Source organism: Stenella coeruleoalba, assembly GCF_951394435.1.
Source record: "Stenella coeruleoalba genome assembly, chromosome: 14".
Lineage (NCBI taxonomy): Eukaryota > Metazoa > Chordata > Mammalia > Artiodactyla > Delphinidae > Stenella > Stenella coeruleoalba.
In genome coordinates, this window is record NC_137160.1 from 65,043,236 (window position 1) to 65,070,219 (window position 26,984).

The 26,984-nt window shown below is 44.0% G+C and overlaps 1 protein-coding gene across 1 annotated transcript in view; it reads right to left on the minus strand.

The window, feature by feature from the left end:
• The window catches only part of LOC307196779 (sodium/glucose cotransporter 1-like), a 63,198-nt gene that overhangs the window by 13,256 nt on the left and 22,958 nt on the right, over positions 1–26,984 (minus strand). The window contains 8 exon segments of the mRNA XM_079942110.1: positions 7,365–7,515; positions 8,732–8,834; positions 8,838–8,839; positions 11,123–11,255; positions 16,563–16,783; positions 21,969–22,049; positions 23,142–23,247; positions 24,785–24,889. Coding sequence (XP_079798236.1) covers positions 7,365–7,515; positions 8,732–8,834; positions 8,838–8,839; positions 11,123–11,255; positions 16,563–16,783; positions 21,969–22,049; positions 23,142–23,247; positions 24,785–24,889 — 902 coding nt within the window.

Below are 26,984 nucleotides of genomic sequence, written 5' to 3' on the forward strand. Positions count from 1 at the left end.
GTGTAAAATATGATTAATTCTTGTATTTGATCTTTTATCAGTCTTGTTAAATTCACTTTAAAATTTTAAGTTTGGGGCTTCCCTGGTGGCGCAGTGCTTGAGAGTCCGCCTGCCGATGCAGGGGACACGGGTTCGTGCCCCGGTCGGAGAAGATCCCACATGCCGTGGAGCGGCTGGTCCTGTGAGCCATGGCCGCTGAGCCTGCGCGTCCGAAGCCTGTGCTCCGCAATGGGAGAGGCCACAACAGTGAGAGGCCCGCGTAAAATTTTAAGTTTGTCTATGAAGACTTTCATGACAATTTCATTTCTTCCCTTTCTATCCTTATGACATTTGTTTCCTTTTTCACCTTTTTGCAGAGTAGCACCTCCAGTACAATGCTGAAGAAAAGTGGCTATAGTGGATGCATGTGTCTAGTTCCCAATCTCAGGGGAAAAGATTTTCAAATATAAACATTAAGTATGATAAACGCTACAGGTTTTAAAGAACATGTATGTTTAAAAGTCTGAATAAAGAAGATCTTTTAAATTCTCTAATTTGCTAAGATTAAAAAATAGGTCTTAAAATTTTGAATGATTTTTATCTATTAATATGACTATATAATTTTCTCCTGTTTTCAGTTAATGTGGTCAAGTACATTGATTGATTTTTGAATAAAAAACTATGCTTGCATTCCTGGAATAAACTCCAGATGGTCATGGTGTATTATTCTATGTTGCTGGACCTGATTTGCTAATATTTTGTTAAAATTTTCTGCATCTATGTTCATATTTGCATGGTACGTATTTTCTCATGTTTTCTTTAAGCCTTCCTCAATCTTAAAGAAGATGTCTCTCTTCAATAAAGTTTCAGGATACAAAACTAACATACAAAAATCAGTAGTGTTTCTTTACACTAACAATGAATTATCTGAAAAAAATAAAGAAAGCAATCCCATTTATGATAGCATCAAAAACAATAAAATACTTAGGATAAATTTAACCAAGGAGATAAAAGGTCTCTACATTGAAAACTATAAGACATTGATAAAATAAATTGAAGAAAACACAAATAAATAGAAAGATATCTTGTGTTTATGGATCAGATGAATTAATATTGTTAAAATGTCCATACTACCCAAAGCCATCTATAGACTCAATGCAACCCTTATCAAATTTCCAAAGGAATCTTTTACAGAATTCAAAAAAAATAATCCTAAAATTCATCTGGAACCACAAAAGATCCTGAATAGCCAAAGCAACCCTCAGAAAGAAGAACAAATCTGGAAGCATCACACATACTGATTTTGAACTATATTACAAAGCTATAGTAATCAAAACAGTATGGTACTGGCATAAAAACAGACACATAAACCAATGGAACAGAATCTAGAGCCCAGAAATAAAGCCGTACATATATGGTCAACTAATATTTGACAAGGGAGCCAAGAAAACTCAATGAAGACAAGACAGTCTTTTCAATAAATAGTGCTGGGAAAATAGAACGTTCATATGCAAAAGGATGAAACCAGACCCCTATCTTAACGCCACTCAAAATGAATTAAAGATTTAAATGTAAGACCTGAAACCATAAAACTCCTAGAATAAAATATAGGGGATAAGCTCCTTGACATTGGTCTTGGTAATGATTTACTTTTGGATATGACACCAAAATCCCAAGCAACAGAAGCAAAAATAAGCAAGTGAGGGTTTCCCTGGTGGCTCAATGGTTAAGAATCCGCCTGCCAATGCAGGAGACGTGGGTTTGAGCCCTGGTCTGGGAAGATCCCACATGCCGCGGAGCAACTAAACCCGTACACCACAACTACTGAGCCTGCACTCTAGAGCCCATGAGCCCCAACTACTGAAGCCCGTGTGCCACAACTACTGAAGCCCGCACGCCTAGAGCCTGTGCTCTGCAACAAGAGAAGCCACCACAGTGAGAAGCCTGCACACCGCAACAAAGAGTAGCCCCCACTCTCAGCAACTAGAGAAAACCTGCATGCAAGTGAAGACAAAATGCAGCCAAAAAAAAAAGTTAAATAAAATTAATAAATAAATAAATTTATAAAAAAATAAACAAGTGAGACTACATCAAACTGGAAAGCTTCTACACAGTCAAAGAAACAATCAACAAAATGAAAAGGCAACCTATAGAATGGGAGAAAATATTTGCAAACCACACATCTGATAAAGGGCTGATAGTTCCTTAGTTGTCTAAGGAACTCAGACAACTTTAATAACAACAACAACAACAACAACATAATAATAATAATAATAGAATTTTAAAAATGGACAAAGGACCTGATAGACATTTTTCCAAAGAAGATATTCAAATGGCCAATAGGTACATGAAAAGGTGCTCAACATCACTGATCAGGGAAATGCAAATCAAAATCACAATGAGATACCATTTCATACCTGTTAGAATGGCTATTATCAAAAAGACAAAAGATAACAAGTGCTGGTGAGGATGTGGAGAAAAGGGAACCCTTGTGCACTGTTAGTGGGAGTGTAAACTGGTGTGGCCACTGTGGAAAACAGTATGAAGGTTCCTCAAGAAACTGAACACAGAACTACCACATGATCCAGCAATTCCACTTCTGGGTACATATCCAGAGGAAACAAGGATCACTATCTTGAAGAGACCTCTACACCCTTTACACTATTTATAATAGCCAAGACATAGAAACAACCAAAGTGTTCATTAACAGATGAATGGATAAAGAAGATGTGGTACATATACACAATGGAATATCATTTGGCCACAAAAAAGAAAGAAATCCTCCCTTTTGTGACAACGTTTAGGGCATTATACTAAGTGAAATAAGTCTGACAGAGAAAGACAAGTATTGTATGGTCTCACTTATATGTAGAATCTAAAAAAAACCCTGAATTCGTAGAAACAGAGAGCAGACTGGGGATGGGTGTGCGGGGAATGGGTGAAGGTGGTCAAAAGGTACAAACTTCCAGTCATAAGATAAATAGGTTCTGGGGACATAAGGTACAGCATGGTGACTGTAGTTAACAACACAGGATTGTGTATTTGTATATTGTATATTTGAAAGTTGCTTAGAGAGTAAATCTTTTTTTTTTAAGAGAGTAAATCTTAAAAGTTCTTTTCACAAGAAAGTAAAACTAATTATGTGAGGTGATAGATGTCAACTAAACTTGTGGTGATCATTTCACAATATATACATATATTGAATCATTATTGTACACCTGAAACTTATACAGTGTTATATGTCAATGTTATCCCAACAAAACTGGAAAAGAAAGGTGTCTCTTCTACGTAGATTACAGTTGGTTAAAAAAAAAAGCTCTGATAATCTTCACCTTTTAACTCAGCTACTTAGTCTACCTATCTCTGTTTCATGAAATTATTGATATATTTAGGAGCTATGCTATTGTTTTCCAGTTAACCTACCTTTCACGTTCTTTTTATTCTTTTGACTTATTAGTTATCCCATATTTTACATTTATTAACTTGTTAAACGTTCTTGAACTGTTCTTATATTGTTTAGTCTAGAGACTACATGCATCCTTGACATATCACAGTCTGGTACAAGTTTTGACTTTTACCACATCCCGAATAGCAAGAGAACGTGAGAATACTTAAGCTCCATTTAGCCCCTTCTCATTCTCTCTGGGATTTTACTGGCATGTTTTGCCTCCATATGTTGTTAATCCCATAGACATTTTTTCTTATTTATGTCAACACTCACTCACTTCTATTTCCCACATACTTACCCTTTCTGGTGCTCTTCATCCTTCTCTGAAGGTCAATTCTTCCATCTGGATAATTTTCCTGCAGCCTAAAGAACATGCTTTAGTATTTCTTATCGTGAAATTCTTTTGTAATAAATTCTCTCAACCTGCATTTATCTGAAAACCTGTTTGTTTCACCTTCACTCTGGAGGCTATTTCGATGGGTATTGAATTCCAGGTAGGCAGTTTTTCTAGCACTTGAAGATGTCACTCCACTGCCTCCTGGCTTTTACAGTTTCTGTTGAAACTTCTACTATCAGTCTCTCTGCTGCTCTTTTGAAGGTGATGTGATTTACTTTCTTCTGGCTGCTCTAAAGATCTTCTCTATCTCCAGTCTCCAGCAGTTTCACTATCATGTGGCCTGGGTATGGTCTCTTTTGTATTTATCCTGCCTGCGATTTGTGGAATTTCTTGAATCTCTGGATAGTTGTCCAGATATTTGGAACATTCCTGGCCATTATCTTCTCCAAATTGCTTTTACAGTTACATATATATATATATACATAATTTCCAATAATACATATATATTATTCTTCTGTGTTCCACGTGTATCTTCCTTTTCTCCTGTGTGCTTTAGTTTGGATATTGTAGACTAATCCATTTCCAAGCCACTAACAGTGTCTTCTGCTACAGCCAATCAGCTGCTAACAAATCCATTGAGTTCTTAATTTCAGATATTTATTTTTCAATTCTAGACCTTCTTTTTTTTTTTTTTTTTTTTTTGTGGTACGCAGGCCTCTCACTGTTGTGGCCTCCCCCGTTGCGGAGCACAGGCTCCGGACGCGCAGGCTCAGTGGCCATGGCTCACAGGCCCAGCCGCTCCACGGCATGTGGGATCTTCCCAGACCCGGGGCACGAACCCATGTCCCCTGCATCGGCAGGCGGACTCTCAACCACTGCGCCACCAGGGAAGCCCTAGACCTTCTTATTTTTATAAATTCTAATTCTCTGGAAAAATTCCCAATTCTTTTCATCTATTTTATAAACCTTTCCCTCTATTTTCTTGTACCTATTAATCAAGGTTATTTCAAAGTCCTTGTCTGCTAACTTCACCTGTGGGTCTACTTTTTTTTTTTTAACATCTTTATTGGAGTATAATTGCTTTACAATGTTGTGTTAGTTTCTGCTGTATAACAAAGTGAATCAGCTATATGTATACATATGTCCCCATATCCCCTCCCTCTTGCAAGCACCTCCCTCCTACCCTCCCTATCCCACCCCTCTAGGTGGTCACAAAGCACCAGGCTGATCTCCCTGTGCTATGTGGCTGCTTCCCACTAGCTATCTATTTACGTTTGGTAGTGTATATGTCAGTGCTACTCTCTCACTTCGTCCCAGCTCACCCTTCCCTCACCCCGTGTCCTCAAGTTCATTCTCTACGTCTGCGTCTTTATTCCTGTCCTGCCGCTAGGTTAATCAGAACCATATTTTTTTAAAGATTCCATATATATGTGTTAGCATATGGTATTTGTTTTTTTCTTTGTCTGACTTACTTCATTCACTCTGTATGACAGACTCTAGGTCCATCCACCTCACTACAAATAACTCAGTTTCGTTTCTTTTTATGGCTGAGTAATATTCCATTGTATATATATGTGCCACATCTTCTTTATCCATTCACCTGTTGATGGACACTTAGGTTGCTTCCATATCCTGGCTATTTAAATAGTGCTGCAATGAACATTGTGGTACACATCCCTTTTTGAATTATAGTTTTCTCAGGGTATATGCCCAGCAGTGGGATTGCTGGGTCATATGGTAGTTCTATTTTTAGTTTTTTAAGGAACCTCCATATTGTTTTCCATAGTGGCTGTATCAATTTACATTCCCACCAACAGTGCAAGAGGGTTCCCTTTTCTCCACACCCTCTCCGTCATTTATTGGTTGTAGATTTTTTGATGATGGCCATTCTGACCGGTGTGAGGTGATACCTCATTGTGGTTTTGATTTGCATTTCTCTAATGATTGGTGATGTTGAGCATCCTTCCATGTGTTTGTTGGCAATCTGTATATCTTCTTTGGAGAAATATCTATTTAGGTCTACTTATATATACATTTTATTTTACACATATATTAGTATAAATATAGCGGTAAGGGGGGACATTCTTGCCTTGTTCCTTTCTAGTTCCATTAGGTATGACTTGGCTTTTAGGGTGATACAGATATGTTTTGTCATGTTGAAAGGTACCCATTTTACCAAATACCTTTTCATCGTCTGAATAGATATATATGATTTTTCTCTTTGATCTATTAATATCGTGAGTAATGTTACTACATTTCCTAATATTGAACCATCCTTGTATTTCTGGAAAACAATCACAGTTGGTAATGAGATGTCATTCTTTTAACATTTTTTTAGTATATTGTTGGATTTGTGTCTAATATTTTATTTACAAGTTTTGCATTGGTATTTAAAAGTGAGATGAGTCTTTAGTTTTAATTTTTTCCTGTGCTGTATTTGTTCAGTTTTGGCATCAATATCTTGAGCTTTATGAAATGAATTTAAGTCTTTCTCCTTTTCCCCTATGTTCTATAAAAATTTAAATAAAACAGGTATCTGTTTCTTAAAGTTTCTCAGAAAAGTGCTTTTTAAACAATGGAATGCTAATCAAAATGTAACAGCAAACTCAATTTGCAGGGGTTAGACAGATAAGACAGTGAGCAGTATGTACCTTGCCACAGGATGAAGGAGGCATCTGAGGCGTAACGTAGGCCAAGTTCAAAGTGTGTGGGCTGGAAGTGGTCCACAGACAGCCAGTGTGAAACCCTACAGAATGAGGATAAGGCCCACGTGTTTACACATTCACACCTCCTGCCTTATGCCTAGCTTGTGAGGCCTCCTGGTTAATGGCATGGCCCTGAGATGGATGAGATCCTCTTTCCATGTGACTCAGGTAGACCAACTACCTTCTCTGAGCCATTCCCCCCATTTGTACAGTGAGAATAAGAACTAAAACTTACCTTTAAAGGTTGTCATGAGGACTGAAAGAGAAAACGAGATAATGTAGATACACTTCCTCACAAGGACTAGTTTGGGGGGTACATTAATATGTACCCATTATCATTGTGATTATTACTTAATTTTTTCCCAAATGGAAACAATTTTCTTTGTGATTATAAAAGCAATACAGGACTTCCCTGGTGGCGCAGTGGTTAAGAATCTGCCTGCCAGTGAAGGGGACATGGTCCAGGAAGATCCCACATGCCGTGGAGCAACTAAGCCCACGTGCCACAACTACTGAGCCTGTGCTCTAGAACCCGTGAGCCACAACTACTGAGCCCGCGCGACTAGAGTCTGTGCTCCACAACAAGAGAAGCCACCACAATGAGAAGCCTGTGCACCGCAATGAAGAGTAGCCCCTGCTCGCCACAACTAGAGAAAGCCCATGTGCAGCAACAAAGACCCAACGCAGCCAAAAATAAATAAATTTATAAAAAAAATAAATAAAATAAAAGCAATACATCTTCACTGCAAAACTACAACAAACAAAACACCACCATGCTGTATATAAACAAGGTAACTCTATATGCAGCATTAGAGCCTACATTTTTCACATAATGACATTTGTGGGCATCGATTCATTGATGGCAGTAACTCATGTGATTAGAGGAATCCTTCACCTGCCTGTTAGCATGAGTTCATTTTCAGTGGCCATCAGCTGTATCTGGGTGTAGATGCCCATTGTGAACACGGCACTGGCACCGCTGAAAAGAGAAGTCAGGGAGGACATGAGAGAGGCCCAGAGTGCGGACACCATCAAGCCTCGAACACCTGGAAGAAAAGGAACACTTCCTGGGCCTCCAGCTCTTTGGCCGTGCCAGGACGCCTTAGGCCTCCTGAGGAACATTCCCACATAGTAAATTTTGTTCGGAGTGGGAGTCCATCTAAGATAGATCAAGTGCGTTATAGCTGCCCTTGCTCTGTGACGAGCCTTGCTAGCTGGCCGCTGTGTCTTCATATAATATGCGAGTGCTTACTCTGGGCTGGAGCACCTCTTCAGGCATCAGCCTGATGATCTCCCTACAGCCCTGTGAGAAGGACACCAGTGCTGACCCCTTTTACAGATGATGTGGCTCCTTGTGCCTCAGTGTCCCCATCTGTAAGGTGGGTATTAAAGTACCTACTGCACAGACTGTTGTTAAGATTAAGATACAGTAAGAAGATGGGTTAACACAATGTCCAACACAGAGCAAGCTCTCAACAAGTGTTACCTATAAACGTAACAGTCTAGGCTCCTGACCTGCAAGGCCACTGGATGGCAGCGGCTTTGCTGAGAGATTCCCATGCATAGTTGGGAGAGCCTGAGGGTAACAGGGCTTGCACAGGAGGCCCCACTGTATTCAGTAGGTACTCAGGCCAGGCCAAGACTAGAGTTCTTGGATTGGCCTGGCTTCAAGTGCCCATGGCCCTGGGCTGCAGCCCCAGGTGCTGAGCGACCCCCTTCCTGAACTGTGGGATGGTTGGTACTTCCCTCAGCTGGGATCTATCTACATTGTATTTTATGGGAATGTCTCAACATTGCTGGCCTATTTATCCTCAGAGCTAATACGGAATTTAAAAAGACTGTACTGTTTGTTTGCCCGTTTCCCTGGGATGTGGCAAAGTGGGTGAGACGAAAGCCATGCCCCTGCCTGTCCCACTGGACTGAATTCCTTGAGAGCAGGATGCGGTCTTGCTCCCCTCTTTGTCCCCACAGACTAGAACAACGCCGAGCTCCCATCTGCGGCAGTGAGGAGCAGAGGCGTGGGTTCTGCAGGGAGGGGACCATGCAAAGGGCCAGCAGAGGCTGGGCCTGAGCGCGTGCCCGAGAGAGAAAGAGAAAGAAAGAGACAGAGAGAGAAAAAGAGAGAGAGAGAGAGAGAGAGAAAGGAAGAGGAGGCCACAAGGCTCCCGGGATGCCAAGGGCCCCTCCCACAGCCTACGCTTCCACCGGGGCCCTCACTCCTGACCGTCCACTCACAGCCCTGGAGGCAGCTCCACTTCTTACCACTGGGCAGCAGCTCCACCACCAACACGGGGTAGGCGAGAGGGCTGCAGCCAGTTCTGGCGCCACAGTACTTTTCACACTCTGAAGGCACAACACACGCCACTTAATCTGCAAAGAGAGACAAGGGTCACACCAGCATGTGGCCCCTGAGCACTAAAATCTGAGCTCAGGGAACGGGAAGCAAATTAGGAACGGTGTGTGGATGGCAGATTCTTCGTCTCCAATTCGTGACCCCACACGTGCGTCAGGAGCTGGGGGTCAGGCCCCAGGAGTCAGCGGGTCGGTGCTTCTGCCAGTTCACTGCTTGACCCACAGCAAGCCCTGTGACCTCGACAAGCCTTTCAATGATCCCAGCCAGGTGTCAGGAAAGCAAACGATGATTCATCCATACACTGATGGGTGGGCCACTCATGACCTTACTCCCTTAGCCCCGTAGGGGTGTTATTTCAGAGTATTTGGGGAGAAATTTGGACAAAGGGAAGTAAAGGAGGGAATGTGATAGGCCTTCAAGAGCTTAAATAACAGATTAAAATTTACCATCTGAGAAAAAAACCAAACAACGAATCAACGTAGACTAGGAAGAGGCAGGAAGGGCCTGGGTTTACATGGAGAGCAAGGGGTTTCACTGGGGACGTCAGGAAAACTAAGGGGGTCAGCTTTTCCTCTGCCTGCTCTCCCTCCCCCTGCCCTGCGAGCAGGCCCTCAGTCTCCTTCGGCATGGTTTGGGAGGAGCCCAGGGGCCACCTGGCCATTCTGGAAACACCTTCCCCTTGGCCACAATGACTGGTCCGTCACCCAAGTGAGCTCACGGGACTCCCCTGGGATTTCTGCTGGGTGGGCGAAAAGGAAACACTCTTTCTGGGGGTCGTTGGGCTGGAGGGTGGAAGGCTGGTGCTGCTGGTGGTCATCTGCCATCAGACAGACTGAGAGGACACCAGCTCGGAGGAAAGAGGAGCTAAAAGTGCACGTCATTTTCACTCAAGAGCCTCAACTAATACAGTGGCCCCCAAGGAAAACCTGACTGGCAGAATCACACCGTGTGGGTGTCTGGCCCCCGGTTCTGGCCATGGGAGAGACCCAGAATCTAGGACCAGGAACGTTTGGGTTACTGGAAAAGTATGTTCTCCCAGGAATGTGGGCAGGTGCGGAGCTTTTGTGCCAAACCGCTCTCTATGAGTGTGTGTAAACAGTCTGTGAGTCTGGCCATTTCTGAGGATGGGGGGCAAGTGGTCCTGGGCCCCTCCCCACCCTGACGGCTCTCCCAAGGGCAGCCCACCAACTCTATTCACCTGGTGGTCAGAAGCTGGGGGCGTGTGGCTTCCTGAGGCCCGCTCTTCTCGCTCCTCCCTCAGCCACTTCTAGAGGCCAAGAGACATGTGGTTTCGCCCAGTGGGTGGGGTGGGCTGTGAGGTGAAGTGGGGCTGGGGAGGCAGGGCCGCCAAGCACAGGCGACTCTGGGGTCCTAGCGAGCACAGAGGCCTATTTCTAACCTACGAGGAGGCACCACCTAAGAGACCCCAGAAAGGGCTACCTGACAGCCAAAGACCAAACCTGGGATGTTGGAACGGAGCGCTCCTCTCTGTTGAAACTGGAAAGGGATCAGGATTAAAAAAGAGGCAGACTGAGGATGGATTAGGGTTAGAGACGTCTACTGCACATGTGGCTTCGCAATAAAACGTGCTTCACTCTCTGCTTGGCCTTGTCAAGCACTGAGGCAGAAGACTGTGGAAGCCGCCTGCTTTGTCCATGTGGCTGCACCATCTGAGTATGTGCTCCATAAAGGTTTAATGAATAAACAAATCTGGCACCGAGAGGCAGTACACCTAAAGGCAGTAAAACGAGGCTGCAACGGGGATGAGGGACATCCACGAAGTTATGACAGCTCAATTAAGTGCAGCAGGGACGTTCTCACAGCACTTAACAGAAAGAACGTGGGCCTCAGGGCTAGACCCACTTTGGGGGTTCCATCGACGTGCCACACCTGGGGCTGTGAGAGCAGTGACGGCATTGGTCACATCCGAGCACAATGCCTGGCACCCAGGAGTGCCCGCAGGACGGTGCCTGCAGTGCAGGGGGAACAGCTGACCTCCCCATGGACCACGCCTCAACGCCACGCAGAGACCGGCCACTGCAGGGAGCATCGGCTGGCTCATCTCCGCCTGAACTCGTCTCTCTGCAATTCCTCTCTTGCCACCTACATCCACGGTCCCTGCCAGACTTCTGCTCAGCCACATCCCTAATCTAAATCCATGAGCTCCCAAGAAAGCAATCCGGGGCACCTCAACCCCAGCAGTCTCCCCAGCAGGGGAACTGATAACCCCATGCTCCCTAGATGTAGATGCCTGAGAGAGGAGAAGAAGATCAGTGTGAACACAGCAGAGCAAGAATTACCTGTGTACAGGACGCGGCTGATCATCCCTGGCATCACTATGCTGATGGGCAGCAGCTTCAGGTACCCACACAAGACACAGCCGCCTTTCACATGAGACACGTTCTTCCCTGCCAGGCAGCCCTGGACAAAAATCTGCCGAGGAAACACAGGTGGGGGGGGCGGGGGGGCTTTCTCAGAGGGTATCAAGCCCGGGCTGCCTCGGCACAGATAGGACAACTGTGACCTGCAGTAGCAGTAGGGTGTGCCCTCGGAGGGGGTGCCCACTGCTCACCCCAATCACCCAGGTGTCTCTGGGCATGCAGGGCCAGAGGAGGCACGTGTGACCGATGCACACGTTTTGCTCAGTGCACAGCTACCAGAGGGGAGGAGGGTGGCCTGACCTTGACCTCATTGCTAGCACTGCACGCCAATCAGCAGCACAGTGCTTACAAGCTGTCCCCTGGCAAGGATGAGACTCCCTTCTAGAGGCCACAGACCGTCTCTGCCCTTGTGACAACAATCCAAGCACAGGTTGGTCCCCGGTAACAAATGAGTGTTTAGAACTGGGACCAGCTTCACTTGTCCAAGTGGAAATGAACCAGTGTAGACCTTAACATGCAAAGTCTCCTGGGAGGTGCTTCACGCCCCCTTTCACGGTGCTCCTGCTGTAAGAGGCGGTGTGCACTCAACCCGAGCAGAATGGTGTAGCGGGCAGATGGAGAAGCACTTAAGAAAGAACATAAAGACATGGTCCAGTGCATCAAGACAATGCAGTACTCTGTATGCATTAAAATTACATTCTCAAAGAAAATTTAAATAATGTGAAAAATGCTCATAGTGTGACAGTAACAAAAAGGCACGGGATACAATAGCACACACACCTTGACTCTATACCTAGAAAAAGTCCACAGGAATAAACCAACATGACAATAGAGGTTAATCCTGGGATAGTAGGATTGACAGGTAGGATTTTCATGTTCTTCTTTAATGCTTTCTTTCTTTCCCACATGCATTATTTATTAATAGGAGGAAGAACCCCAAGGTTGTCCTGCCTCATGTAAGCAGGCACTGCTTCTCAGTGGGCCTGTGGGCATCCTGCTGACAGCCTCTAGGTGCCTGGGGGTCTCTGCTGAGCAGGTGGGCAGCCAGGCTGCACTTCCTGGTCTTTGCTTAGCTCTGCACACAGAAGAGATGGTCTCTAAGGGAGGGGATGAAGGAACAGGGCCAGAGCAGAAGCCAACTCTTTTTTTTTTTTTTTTTTTTGCGGTACGCGGGCCTCTCACTGTTATGGACTCTCCCGTTGTGGAGCACAGGCTCCGGATGCGCAGGCTCAGCGGCCATGGCTCATGGGCCCAGCCGCTCCGCGGCATGTGGGATCTTCCCGGACCGGGGCACAAACCCGTGTCCCCTGCATCGACAGGCGGACTCTCAACCACTGTGCCACCAGGGAAGCCCCAGAAGCCAACTCTTATTCTGAGGACAGGATAGTCGTAGGGGCGTGAAATCACTCCACGCAGAAAGCCCTAAGCACTTTCATAGGTTGTCATATATCACAAAGCGGGGCAAGGGACGAATTCTTGTTTAAAGATGGTAGTGGGCCAAAGGAAAACAATTTTCCTTTGGTCAGTTTGTCTCTTTTTCAATTAAAATTCTTTCTTAAATCATTTTCTTTACTAGTTAGGAAGTTAGAGATTCTACTTCTATGCTTTTAATAATTACCCTTAAAATTTTAACATGGATACAACTTCAGGTCTAAAGTAAATCAGTATCTGTGCCCTTCTGAACAATTTAAGGTCCACAAACAGATTTAACTCTAACTATGGTCCGATATTTTAGCTCTGTCCTGTGTTACTTCCTGTGTGCAGAATTATGGTGATTTTCAGCCAATGCTTCAGATCTGCGCACGTGCCGGCCGGCTTCTCTAACTGTCCCTCCTGCTCACCAGGACCTCCTTTTTCTTTATGCATGTCATTCAGTCTCTAGGGAAGGTTATGCCTTTATTTTGCCCTTGCTACTGAGTAATACTTAGCTGGGCACGTAATTGAAAGTGGACATTTTCCTCAGTACCTTGAAAAGTTTCCTCCTCTCCCTTGGGTTCCACTGCTGCTGCTGAGCAGACTGTTGGGGGTGTACCTGTCTTCTTCTACAACGGATCTTTTCTCTCAGGTGGCTTTCAGTGTCCTCTTCGTCTTTCATGTTCTGAAACTTCATCAGGAGGTGACTTTGTGTAGATTTGCTTGGGATTCACTGTGATTCCTGAATCTGATGAGTCCTGTTCTTTCAACAGCTGTAAAAATTCTCAGCCACTTTCTCTTCAAATATTGCTTCTCCCCTTTTCTCCTGGAACTCCAATAGGATGTATTTTAATCCTGTCTTCAATGTCACTTTGTCTCTCTTTCACACTTTCCATTTTTCTGCTTTCTGGGCAAGTTCTTCAGTTCTCTCTTCTAGGTTACCACTTTTTTCCTTCAGCTGTGTTTAATCTGTTATTCTAACAGTTACTCAGTTTTACATTTCAGTAAGAATATTTTTCATTTCCAGAAGTTTGAGTTTGAAATCTAACTGATCATTTCTGATGGAAGGGTTTCTTGGTTGTGGTGGTTTGATTCCACCCTGTTTTCTAATTTTTACAGAAAGACTTTTCTTGTCATTGACATAAAGCAGCATAATTAGACACATAATAAGCAGAGGGGAAGAATACAAATAACAACACTGTGGCTGCGTTACAGATCACGCCCGTGTGCTGGGCTCTGGGCCTCATCTTGTTTCCTGGTCCTCCGCTCAGTACATGGTAAAGCTCCAGCAGTGCCACTCCTTGTATGGTGGCTCCACAGCTTCTCACGGAGGCACAGCAGCCCTCAGTGGTATCCCCACTCCCACCCCACCCCCATCTCATCCACCCACCTCAGTACCTAGCACAATCAACCCTGTGATCAAGGCCTCACATATGGTCCCTTATGAACTTGGATGAGGAGTTTTGGGTAGTTTCTGAGGAACATCACCAATTGGTCACAGAGTACAATATATTTGACTTTATTCAGCATTGCCAGATCACCCTCCAGAAAACATGCCCCGTTTGCACTCTCATCAGAAATGCAAGAGGATTCCTGAACATCCGTGTCCTCCTCAACAGTTGACATCATCAAGCTTTCTAATTTCTGCCAGTCTCATTGTGGTTTTAAATTGCACTTCCCTGATAATGCTGGGTTATATGCTTGTTAGCATTTACGTTTGTTTGCATTTCCTTTTCTACAAATTGTCTCTCATTATCTTTTGCCTGCATGGCTACTGGAGCTCCTTTTTCTTGTGGATTTGCTATTAGTCTCCTGTTCATTATAAACATTCTGATATTCTTCTCTAGCCCTTCATCCATCAACTTTGTCTAGAGCATCTTTGTTACAAAGGCCTTATGTGTAATGTGATCAAACCGATATGATTTACACTCCCCCCAACTCAAAAGTATTCACTAGCATTACCTCGCCTTATTGTAGTACAGGTTTACTTTCCACGTTTAAGTCTTTAATTCATCTGAAGCCCACTTCTGTGTAAGTGTTAGGTGGGGATGAAGCTTTGTTATTCCAAATAGTAAGCTGGGTTTTGGTTTTTTTTTTTTTTAACAACATTGAAGTGTATGTATCTCTGCTGTTGCTTTGTGGAGCCTCCTTGAACACATATTAAATTCCTATAAATACATGGGTCTGTCTCTGAGCTCTTCATTCTGTCCTGTTAGTCTATATGTCTATTCCTGGGAATTTCAAACTGCTTGTATTACTGCGACTTTGTCAAAGTTTAAATATCTGGTCGGGCAAGTTCTCCCCCTTTGCTCTTCATTTTCAAACTTGGGTTAGCTATTTGTGGCATCTTCTCCTTCCACAAAAGGTTTAAACCCTTTTTATTGTGCTATAACACACGAACATGGTGTAGCACATTACAGAGCGCACCATGGAAACACCAAGTCAAGAGGTGCAACACTCAAAGGCTGGCATACAGAATGCAACAAAGAATCTAACTGATTTAGAAATGTATGAAAAAACTCACTGATGGTGGTGGAACAAAATAAAAAAAAAAAAAAAGAAAAGAGGAGCAACATTGAGGTACCCCAGAAGCCTCTCTCTATGGCTCTTTTAAACAATTGAGGTGAAATTCACATAACATGTAATTAACCATTTTAAAGTGAACAATTCTGTAGCATTTAGTACATCCCCAGTGTTCCATCACAGCCACCTCTCTCCAGCATCACAGCTTCTTCATCACCCAGAGGAACACCCAGGCCCATGAAGCAGCCACTCTCCAGCCCTCCTCCCCCGGGAAGCACTAATCGGATTTCTGTCTCCATGGATTTGCCTGTTCTGGATATTTCATATAAAAGGAATCATACAGTAGGTGGCCTTCTGTGTCTGGCTTCTTTCGCTTCGCATGATGTTTTCGAGGTTCATCCGAGGTGTGGCATGTGTCTGTGCTCATTCCTTTCTGTGGCTGAATAATATTCCAACACATGGATACACATTTTGTTTATTCATTCATTCGTTGGTGGATATTTGGGTTGTTTCCACTTTTTAATGACTGTGAACACCACCGTTATATGTGCCTCTTTTTAACCTCAACCCTCTCCCTTGCTTCAGAAATGATCGCTTTAATGACTATTTTATTTCCTCCTTGCTTTTTCTTTACAATTTTTTTGCTACGTAATTGTGTATACCTAAACAACATAACTTAGCATTGCCTGTGTTAAGCTTTATATAAATGTAATCACACAGCACCTAGTCTTCTGTGTTTAGATTCTTTTATTTGGTATAATGCTTTAAAGATTCATCCATGCTATGGTGTGTAGCTGTACTTCCTTTTTATTTCTATATTGGCCTTCCACTGTATGAATATTTCACAGTTTATTTCATTAACAACCATTGATAGAGAGCCATATAATTTTTAGAATAAGCTTGAGTCCTTAAAAAATCCAACTGAAATACTGATTAGTGGTATTTAATTTCTAGACTCAATTTGGGAGAACTGACATATTTTTCATGTGCAAACATTGTGCTTTGTAGATAATGAGAGGGAGGAAAAAAATGAAAACAAGTGCTCTGTTATAGACAGGACTGGAGGGGGAACCCCTCTTATTTTTTTAAAGTTTTTTTGATGTGCACCATTTTTAAAGTCTTTATTGAACTTGTTACAATACTGCTTCTGTTCTATGTTTTGGTTTTTTGGTCGTGAGGCATGTGGGATCTTAGCACCCTGACCAGGGATCGAACCCGCACCCCCTGCATTGGAAGGTGAAGTCTTAATCACTGGACCACCAGGGAAGTCCCGAGAGACCCCTTTCAGACAGAACGTGGTCCTGCACTACATTTGGGTATTACACAAGGCTGGGAGGGAAGCCTGCCTGTGGCTGCAGAGACTGCAGAGACCCCCAACCCCCAGGCCCCAGTGCAGGCCCGTCAGCGCAGCACATTTGATTACCTGGTCAGTGCACCAGTAGTACAAGGAGAGGGTGGAGATGCCAAAGATGACTCCAGGCCAGGGGATGTCTCCAGTGGTGGGATCTCGGAAGATATGGAAAGAATCCAGACGAGGAATGAAGCATTCCGGCTGGGTGGTCCAGTTTCCTTCACAGATGAGGGTGGGCTTAGCATCCATGTACTCATGCTGTAGTTCCTGGTATCCTCCCACCTCCTTAAAGGCTTGAAAACACCATACAGTTGGTCAGTACCTTAAACTGCACAATAACACACGTCTGAAGAACCAAGATTGCAAAGTGAGACACAATGGACTGGCAAATAGCCAAGACTGTACGTACCTAAGAAAAGACACCATCTCCTCCAAAGAAAAAGAAGAGTACAGTGGACACTGGTGGTCGTATGCCTGGCACCCCATCCTCCTGCTTCTGGGGACAGAACTCCTCTTCCAGCTGCATCCCGCCCTATATGAGTTAGGTGGGCCTCGTCAAACTACCCACCACTCATTCCGATCTGGCATGTGACCCGGGCCTGGCCAATATGCCCCATCACCTGGGCAGCTGATGTAACAGGAATGGACTTGGGACCCAAGCCTGGCTAATCAGAGCTTGTCCCAGGAGTCTTCTGCTTAAGGCACCAAAAAAGCCTGCTTCTTTGCTTTGGGGTTCTAAGCTAGGATGGCAGTTGAAAGCTCTTTTGTCTACCTGGCTCATGCAGAAGGCTGGATCGAGCCATGCTCAAAAGTAAGACGGCCCTGGAATTTTCACTTAGGTGAGCCAAGGAAGTACTTATTTGCTTATACTAGTTTGGAACTAAAGTTCTATTTCAAGTTATTTGAAGAATCTCGACTAAATCAGAAATTAATATTCATTTTCCTGCAATTCCAGCAGAACAGTTATGAAACTTCATATCTGGAATTTTCTTCAGAGCCTATAGCATTTCTCCCTCAATATCCTAAGTAGTGTAAAATCTCAACATTAAAGAAAATTTTATTTATTTTTGGCTGAGTTGGGTCTTTGTTGCTGCACGTGGGCTTCTCATTGCGGTGGCTTCTCTTATTGCAGAGCACGGGCTCTAGGTGCGCGGGCTTCAGTAGTTGTGGCTCACGGGCTCTAGAGCGCAGGCTAAGTAGTTCTGGTGCACGTGCTTAGCTGCTCCGCGGCATGTGGGATCTTCCCAGCCCAGGGCTCGAACCCATGTCCCCTGCATTGGCAGGCGGATTCTTAACCACTGCGCCACCAGGGAAGCCCGAAAAATATTTTTAAAAGGCACTAAAACACATAATTCCACCTACTTAACTAAAAATCTTTTATTTTGGCATATTAAACCATGTTCCTTTGATATAGACTTGATTTTTGAAATGGGTTCAGAATCATATGGAGTCAAGACTAGTCAATGAAAAGATACCAAGTGACTATGAAATGAATAAGACACCTCATGGCACTTCTAAAAACGAATTCCATGTGGATTTTAAAAAGGTGAACTACAAAACCACAAAGTTATTAGAAGAAAACAGGAGAGTATCTTTATGAACTTGGGTTAGGGAGTAGTACATTCTTCAACAAGACACAGAAAGGAAAAGGAAGGTTGACAAATTTGACTTCAAAATTTTAAATTTATATGACTGAAATCAAGTTAAAAATTTGTTGGAATAAAAGAAGAGATTTGCATCACGTATGAAGGACTCACACATCAATAGCCAAGGGAAACTATTGGAAAGAAATGTGGTAGAGAATATGAACATGTAATCCACAAAGGAGGAAATACAAATGTCCACTAAGTGGACATTGGACAAGAAAAGATGCTCAACCTCACCAGTGTCTGGAAACTTCTAATTAAAACAAAAATGAGATACTTGTTTTTCCCGTTTCACCTACTAGGCATATTTTTTTAAAGTCTTAAAACATCAAGTGTTGGGCTTCCCTGGTGGCACAGTGGTTAAGTATCCGCCTGCCAATGCAGGGGACATGGGTTCAAGCCCTGGTCTGGGAAGATCCCACATGCCGCGGAGCAACTAAGCCCGTGAGCCACAACTACTAAGCCTGTTCTCTAGAGCCTGCGAGTCACAACTACTGAGCCCACGTGCCATAACTACTGAAACCTGCACACCTAGAGCCTGTGCTCTGCAACAAGAGAAGCCACTGCAATGAGAAGCCCACGTGCCACAATGAAGAGTAGCCCCCGCTCACTGCCAACTAGAGAGAAAGCCCGTACACAGCAACGAAGACCCAATGCAGCCAAATATAAATAAATAAAACTTTTTTAAAAATTAAAAAAAACACAAAAACATCAAGTGTTGGCTGGGAGGTTAAGAAACACATATTCTCATACATTTCTGAGAATATAAGTTAAAATTGCCACTTTGGAGAGGAAATTGAGGTATCTCTTGACAAATCCAGGAATGCAAGGTTAACACTCAAAACCAAGTCAATGTAATTAACTGTGTTAAAAGAAAAAGGAGAAAAATAATATAATCACCTCAGTAATGTGGAAAAACATTTGATACAATTCAAAACCTGCTCATGATAAACAATCTTAGTAAACTAGGAATAGAAGGGAACTTTGTTAGTATGACAAAAAATATCTACAAAAAATTGACAGCAAACATTTTACTTAATGGTGAAATATTTAAAGATTTCCCTCTAAATTGGGAATGAGACAAGGAGGCCTTCTTGTCTTCAATACTGTACTAAAGGTCCTGGCCAGTGTAATAAGGCAAGAAAAAGAAACGAAAGTATAAAGTTTGGAAAAGGAAACAAAAAGACAACTTCTTGAACTGGGTGCTGGCTACCAGAGTGTGTTCACTTTGTGATACTTCATCTAGCTATCCACTTTGATTTGTGCACTTTTCAATAAAAAGTTTATTACAAATACAAAAGCAGAAAAGATGCAGTAGATCTCTATTTGCTGATATAGAAATTTGCCTAAGATATAGTTCCAGTGGTGGAAAAACAGGCTTTAAAATGTTCTGATTCTATTAAGATATATATCTCACAGAGAAAAAAAAATATTTGTACAGGCATATCTCATTTTATTGTGTTTTGCTTTACTGCACTTTGCAGATACCATGTGGTTTTTTTGGTTGTTTTTTTTCTTTTTTACAAATTGAAGGTCTGTGGCAACCCTGAAACAATCAAGTCTATAAGTGCCATTTTTCCAACAGCATTATTTTAAAATTAAGGTATGTGCCTTGTTTTTAGACATAATGCTATTGTACACTTAACAGGCTACAGTATAGTGTAAACATAAGTTTATATGCACTGGGAAACCAAAAAATTCATGTGACTTGCTTTATTGTGGTATTTGCTTCATTGCTGTAGTCTGGAACCAAACCCACAATATCTCCAAGGTTTGCTTGTACATATGAAGACCGTCTCTGGAAGGATGTACACAAAACTTATGATACTGGTTGGCTCTGGGGAGTCAAATTACGAAACTGAGGGTGGTAAATATTTCACTGTGTACCCTTTTGTTTTGTTTACCTTACCTAAAATTTACCTCAAAATTAGAAATAAAAAAATAAAATTGTATGTGCACAGGTTCCCACGGTGACTTGTCTGAAGGCAACATTCACTTGGATGTACAAGTTCTTGTATATTTTTAAAGGAAAACAACGCCTCTCCCAAATAGTTTACTTATCAAAAGAACTAGCATGAATACTCTGGTAAAAAGAAAATCCCATTAAATTTCTCAGAAAATGTCTTAGTCTGTTCGGGCTGCTATAACAAAATACCATATAGTGAATGGCTTACTTCCCACAGTTCTGGAGGCTGGGAAGTCCAAGATCAAGGTGCTGGCTGACAGGGTGTTGGCCATCTTCTCACTGTGTCCTCATGTGGCAGAAGGGTCGAGGGAGCTCTCTGGGGTCTCTTTTATAAGGGCACTAATGCCATTCGTGAAGGTTCTTCCCTCATGACCTAACCGCCTCCCAAAGGCCCCAACTCCCAATACCATCACATTGGAGGTTAGGATTTCAACTTATGAATTTTGGGGGGATACAAACATTCAGTCTATAACAGTAAATGATATATAATTATTTAGAGATATAATTGCTAAAATTAAATGGAATATTCCACCTGCCCCTAAAGTTTAATTGGATATCATTCTCAAGTATTGGGATGGTCTTGGCAAGTTTTAATGAAGTTGATATTTACCATTAACATTAAGCAAACACAATGGCTTAGAAAGTTTTATAGTTTATAGTTGTGTCACTCAAATCAGTGATTGTTTCCCAGCTCATTACAAAATTCCTTGGAGCATGCCTGACATGTATTTTGTGTCCCAGCAACACAGCATTGAGTATACTTCATGGAGCACTAATGCTTACTGAATGGTAAGACTGAGGTTTGTGATTCTGTGTGAGTCTATCTGTTCTCCTTCCATGAGGCTCAACAACATGCTCTATGGAACCATAACCCTTCAACTGAACTAGCATATCATTTCAATAATTTTTCCATACCTGAGCCAAGAGCTTTTCCTTCTAGGTTTCTGCAAGACCAATCTCTGACTCATGGAACAGTGGGTACCGCCAACCTCACTAAGGCTACTCCTAGCTAGTGGGAGGAAACCTCCACTTGAAGGTGAGTGTAATTGTCACTACAGGTATGGTAATATGCTATTCAAATATCGGGGGCTTCGCTGTTAGAGGGACCCAGCTCTGAGCTCTACTCTTGGTGTGTTTCATGAACAAGTTACTTAACTGAGTAACTCAGCTTCCTCATCAGTAAAATGAGGATAATAAAAGTAGTTATGCCTCATGATGACTGTGATCATTTAATGAGGCAATATAGATAAATGCCTGCATGGTATCTGATTCTCAATTTATATCAGCTATTATTTTCACTCGTCTTACTCACTAAGCACCTACCATGTGCATCAGACTCATTGTGTGAAGGATACAATGGCTCTGGTTCTTAAGAAGGTTTGGACCTGGGGGGTATGACTTATTTATGTGACACAATGAACAATCAAGGTATGTACCATCAAAAAAAAAAGTCACGTTGTGTGGTAGTGATACAAGTCCAGAGAACAAAGACGTAGAGGTAGAACAATCATGGAATCACACACTCAGGGGTGGATCTTCTGTTGACCCTGAGAGATGGATTTAACTGAGTAGACAAAAGGGAGAGGGGCTTCTGACTGGAGAGGAAGAGCATGGACAGAGGCACAGAGTGGGGATGAGTGTGGTGGGCCACTCTTGACTGCTGTTCAAAGTGCTTGAGTTTGTCATCACCCCTCCTACTCCTCAACTCCTCCTTCTCCTGATGCGGGCATGACCTTAGACAACGCTCGTGGGTTCTGAGGGCCTCGGTCTCCTCATCTGTGAGAGGAAGGTGCTGAAATGGCCCCAGACAGCTGTCAGATTCAAAGAGTCCACCCACAGTGCCCACTGCTCTCCAGATTTACTTACCATAGCCCATTAACAAGACTGAGCCCAGAACCACAACGCCAGCATGTAAGGTATCAGTATAAACTGCAGCCGCAAAGCCACCTGAATAGGCAAGAGAAAGGGAAAGGAGAGCCACGCCTGACTCTGTGGGAAGTTACTCTGCATGCCTGGTCCACACACTCGGGTCTGCCTGTCTCCACACCCACACCTCCGTCCTGAGCTCAGTGGGCCTTACAACTGCTTATGCTTAGACTAGATACACCCTGTTTTCTCTCTTGAACAGCCTTCATGATCTGTTGTTGGATTCTTATCTTGCTCTTTTATATCCCAATTTCCTTTTACTTCCCATTTTGGATAAATGAAAATCTGGTAGTTTTCCTAAGCAAAAAAGTATACAGGTCTTCCTTGACTTATGATGGGGTTACATCCTGATAAGCCCATTGTAAGCTGAAAATATTATTAAGTCGAAAATGCATTTACTACATCTCACCTACTGAACATCATAGCTTAGCCTGGTCTGCCTTAAATGTGCTCAGAACACTTACATTAGCTTACAGTTGGGCAAATTCATTAACACAAAGCCTATTTTATAATACAATGTTGACCATCTCATGTAATTTATTGAATACTGTACTGAAAGAGAAAAACAGAGTGGCTGTCTGGGTAGAGAACGGCTGTTCACCTCGTGGATGCGTGGCTGATGGGGAGCTGCCACTACCCAAGGTTATGATGCCACGTATCATGCTACATAGCATTAGCCCAAGACGGGATCAACATTCCAAATTTGAATTGTCTGCCTAAGTGATCCCATCTGATGGCCTGACCAGGTTACCGGGTAACCAGGATGCCCTGAAGCAGCTCCTCCTCTCAGTCCCTTTCTGTGCTCCCGCTCCTTCACCCCTTCACCAAGCAGACTTCAGTGTGAGGCCTGCCCCACCCCAAACACTGCCGGCCCTGTCAATCCTCTTGGAAAGCCCCTGCCAGTCTGATACGATTTCCAGGAGCAGGGCACAACTCGGGCACCCCTGCCTCAATTATTTTCAGCGTTTGGCCCTTTCAGGCCTCAGCAATGTGACTTACAGACTCAGGGAAAATGCAAAAGCTGGAGATCCCTGTCTCAATGTCTTTAGGACTTCAATAAGAAGTAGAGCTTTTGTGTCAACAAAAATACCTGTGGGGTTAGAGTAACCTCACTTGTGATGCCATAAATGCCAGTAACTGACAGCAAGACTACGGTGGCCAGGTAAACATCCAACCCCAAAACCAGCCTCATGAACATGGCGCCAGTGCAGATCTCCACCTGAAATGGGTACAAACATAGCAGGCTGCACTTTCATTTCCAGCTCTATCAACAGCTGTCCCATAAAGACGCTGACCTCAGAGGCCATCTGAAGTCAGCACGTCCACTCCATTCCTAGTGGACACCGGGTGAGGTCTACCCAAGTTCTGTTGGGCAACACTGCTGGTGCCCCATGAGTTCAGCCAAGGTCAGGACCTTTAAGCATTGGGCTAAGTTAATGCAACTTAGCCTCTTCCTCCTTGGAGCCTCAGAGTGGGGAGTGTGCCCAGGGAGCGAGCTGTTCCTGCAGTTCCGCCAGTGGGAAAGGCAGAGGGGGCTGCTTATCAGGGACTGGCAAGCTTTTTCTGTAAAGGGAAGATGGTAAATGCTGTAGGCTTTGTGACACACAGACCATTTCTGTTTTTTTACCACTCTTTAAAACTGTAAAAACCATTCTTAGCTCAAGGACTGTGCAAAGCAGATCACTAGTCCGACTGGCCTGCGGGCTGGGTTTGTTAACCCCAGGCTTCGTTGACAATGACTCTGAAGCACCTGCACGTCATTTACTGGCTAACCTCATGCTTTGGTATTCTGGTCTCCACAGCCAGGGATACAATGGGCAGAGGTTCTCCCAACACCCAACATTTACACACCGAATGTTTACTGAGCACCAGCCATGTGGTAGATACTCGGCAGGGTTCAGGAGATCCAAGGGTTACCAAAACTCAGTCACTGTCTTCAAGTACCTTATGTTTAATGAAGGAGATAGACCACCAAATAGGCAATTTCCATGCAGCGTGGTAAGTGACACTCATTCAGTCATTCAAAAAAAACACCTGTCAAGTGCCTTATGTGCTAACCATGCTCTCAGCAGAGGGGGATTGCAGGGAGCAAGCCAGGAAAGGGCCCGGGGCTCAAGAAGCTTGCACCAGAGTGGAGAAGACAGATAACAAGCAAGGAAACAGATAAATTCTCTCACATGGTGGCATGTATTACAAAGGAAACAGAAACAGTAATGGAGTAGAGACTGACTAGGCACATCCGAGGAAGGCCTCTTCCAGGAAGTGACATTTCAAAAATCTGGGGGAAGAACATTCCAGACACAGTACAGAGCAGGTGTCAAGGGCTTCAAGTGGGAATAAGCTTGCTGGATTTGAGAAACAACATGGCGAGTACAGGGGAGGAGACGAGGCCAGAGGAAGGGCCAGGGTAGGAAGGCTTCACAGCTCATAACACGAGGTTCAGTTCTCTTGTAAGGGTGGTGGGGTGCCTGGATTGTTTCCAGCAGGGGAGTGGCATCACCTGATGACATGACGCCCAGCGTTCTCTGGGAACACACAGGAGGGGCCTGTAACCCAGGCTTGGGAGGCAAAGAAGATGCCTCTGCCTTTCATTTTGTGTATCATTAAGCTATTTTTTCTCCACTTTAGCTTAGACAGCAGAGGCTGACAAGTAACTTATGAGGCCCCAGAGTGAACTGCTGCGACAAACCTAGCATAGTCCTGCCTATCGATTTTTTTGTGTTTTTCTTCCTTGGGCTGGCTTTTACACAACTCACCGAGATCTTACTGAAGATATAAAGGAATAAGTACAGAATAGTGAGGAGGAACTGGTTCCAGTAGCCACCAAACCTCTTCCTCAAATATTTGGGCAATGTTACTACCTGTAGGAGCAACAAGAGAAGCCACCGTCAGGCAGAGCGCTCACAAGGTGCTGGCTGTCACGGGGATGCGGCTGACGGTGGGAGCGGCCCAGGAGTACCAGGTGCAGGGTCACCGACTCTCGCTTTGCATTACACGGACCCCTGTTAAGATGGGAGAACTAGGAAAGAAGAGGCAAAACCGCTGTCTTCAAGAAGCTTGGAATTTAGCTTCCTGTTCAACCTTTGGAAAGCAGAAGTAAATGCAGCTAATTGAATATGTCAAACGATGACAAATCACTTTCATGAAATAATCATAGAGCAAAATCAAATGTTTTTATCACATACTACGAATATACCAAGGGCTCAAGGGAGACACAACTTGACTCCACAGCTCTCGCACCTGGTCCTCTGCGCCAATGCCTCTCGTGTGTGAGCTGGTGCCCCAGACCGCCCTGCTCATTTCTACCTCCACCATCTCACGCTGTGTGTGCCCAGTGGCAGGGAGTGTGCTCTTCGCTCATCAGATGCCTGGCTCCTAGTACAGTGCCTGGCTCACGGCAGTGAATAAACCAGTGGTAACTGAATACCATCCCACCTCCAGTCCCGAATATGCTCCTGTGCTCTTGTTCCCCCACCTCACACATGCAAATCCCATCTGCTTCCTGCAGCCTTAGCTGGGGGCTTGGCAGGGACCACACGCCCCCTCCTAAACACCTGGAGCTTTTATTCATTTCCTCTTCATTTGGTTCTTAATCATATGCTGCCACACACGGCTGACTTCTCAGTCAGGCTCTAAGCTGTTTCACACTCACTACTCGTATTAGTTTGCCAGGGCTGCCGTCAAAAAGTACGACAGAGTGGCTCACACAACAGAAACGCATTGCTCTGTAGCTCTGGGGGCTGGCAGCTCGCGGTGTCCGGGGCTGGTTCTCACGGGGCCGTGAGGAAGGATGCATGCCAGGCCTGTCTCCTCGGCTGGCTGAGACCATCTCCCCACTGCGTCTGCTCATCCTTCCCTCTGTACATGTCTGTGTCCAATATACTCATCTCATAAAGTCATGCTGGATTAGGACCCACCCTAACGACCTCATTTTAACTTAATTACTTTTTAAAGACTTTATCTCAAAATCCGTCACAACCTGAGGTGATTTTCCTGGGATTATGGCTTCACAACTGCAAGCTTTAGACTGCACGGCAGACAAAGCCTTCCACAATTTTAATGTCCTCTCCACAAGTGTATGTTTTTAAGTTTTATGAGCCATGGTTTACACACAGTAAAATTATCCCATTTTAAGTGTAAAGTTTGATGAGTTTGGGAAAATGTATACAGTTGTGTGATCACTACCACGTTCAAAATATAAGGCATTTCTAACACCCTGCTAAGCCCCCAAGGGCGTGCGGCCAAGACCCTCACCACCCCAGTCTTGGAAAACCAGCTGTCAGTCTTGGAAAACCAGCTGTCGCCAGACTCGCCTTCCTTGGAGCTCAAACCCATGGAGTCACACAGCTCCGGGGAAACCAGTGTGAATGGTCACAGAACCACCAGAGTCCCTGCTCACAAATCACTCATGAACTTCCCTTTGGGACCAGCAGACCTTCCTATTTCCTCCACAACCCAACCCTGGCAACCACCATTCTGTTGTGTGTTTCTATGAGTTCGACATTTTTTTTTAAGATTCCACATATAATTAATATCATGCAATATTTGTTTCTCTGTCTGGCTTATTTTACTGGTTCACAATTTTCTTTTAATGCATATGGCTAGTAAGGAAAGTATCCATAATCAATAAAGAATAAATGCACCCCCCCACCAAAAAAAAGAGTGTGTGCACTTCTATGTCCTGCTACTTTCACCTGGCACCACATCCTGCTTCTCACCCGTGCTGTCACTCGACGGCTCCTCGGTGCCACCTAGTACCACGTCACGTGCTGTCTGTCCCAATTCAGATTATTTCTAGGTTCGTCTGTTAGGACTAAAACTTCCTGTATCAGTCTGTGTGTGGACGTGCGTCTTCATTTCTCTGGGGTGGGGTGAAGTGCCACACCCAGGAACAGAACGGCTAGATCCTAAGGTGTAACTGGGTAAGAAACTGCCAACCTGTTTTCCAACGTTCCC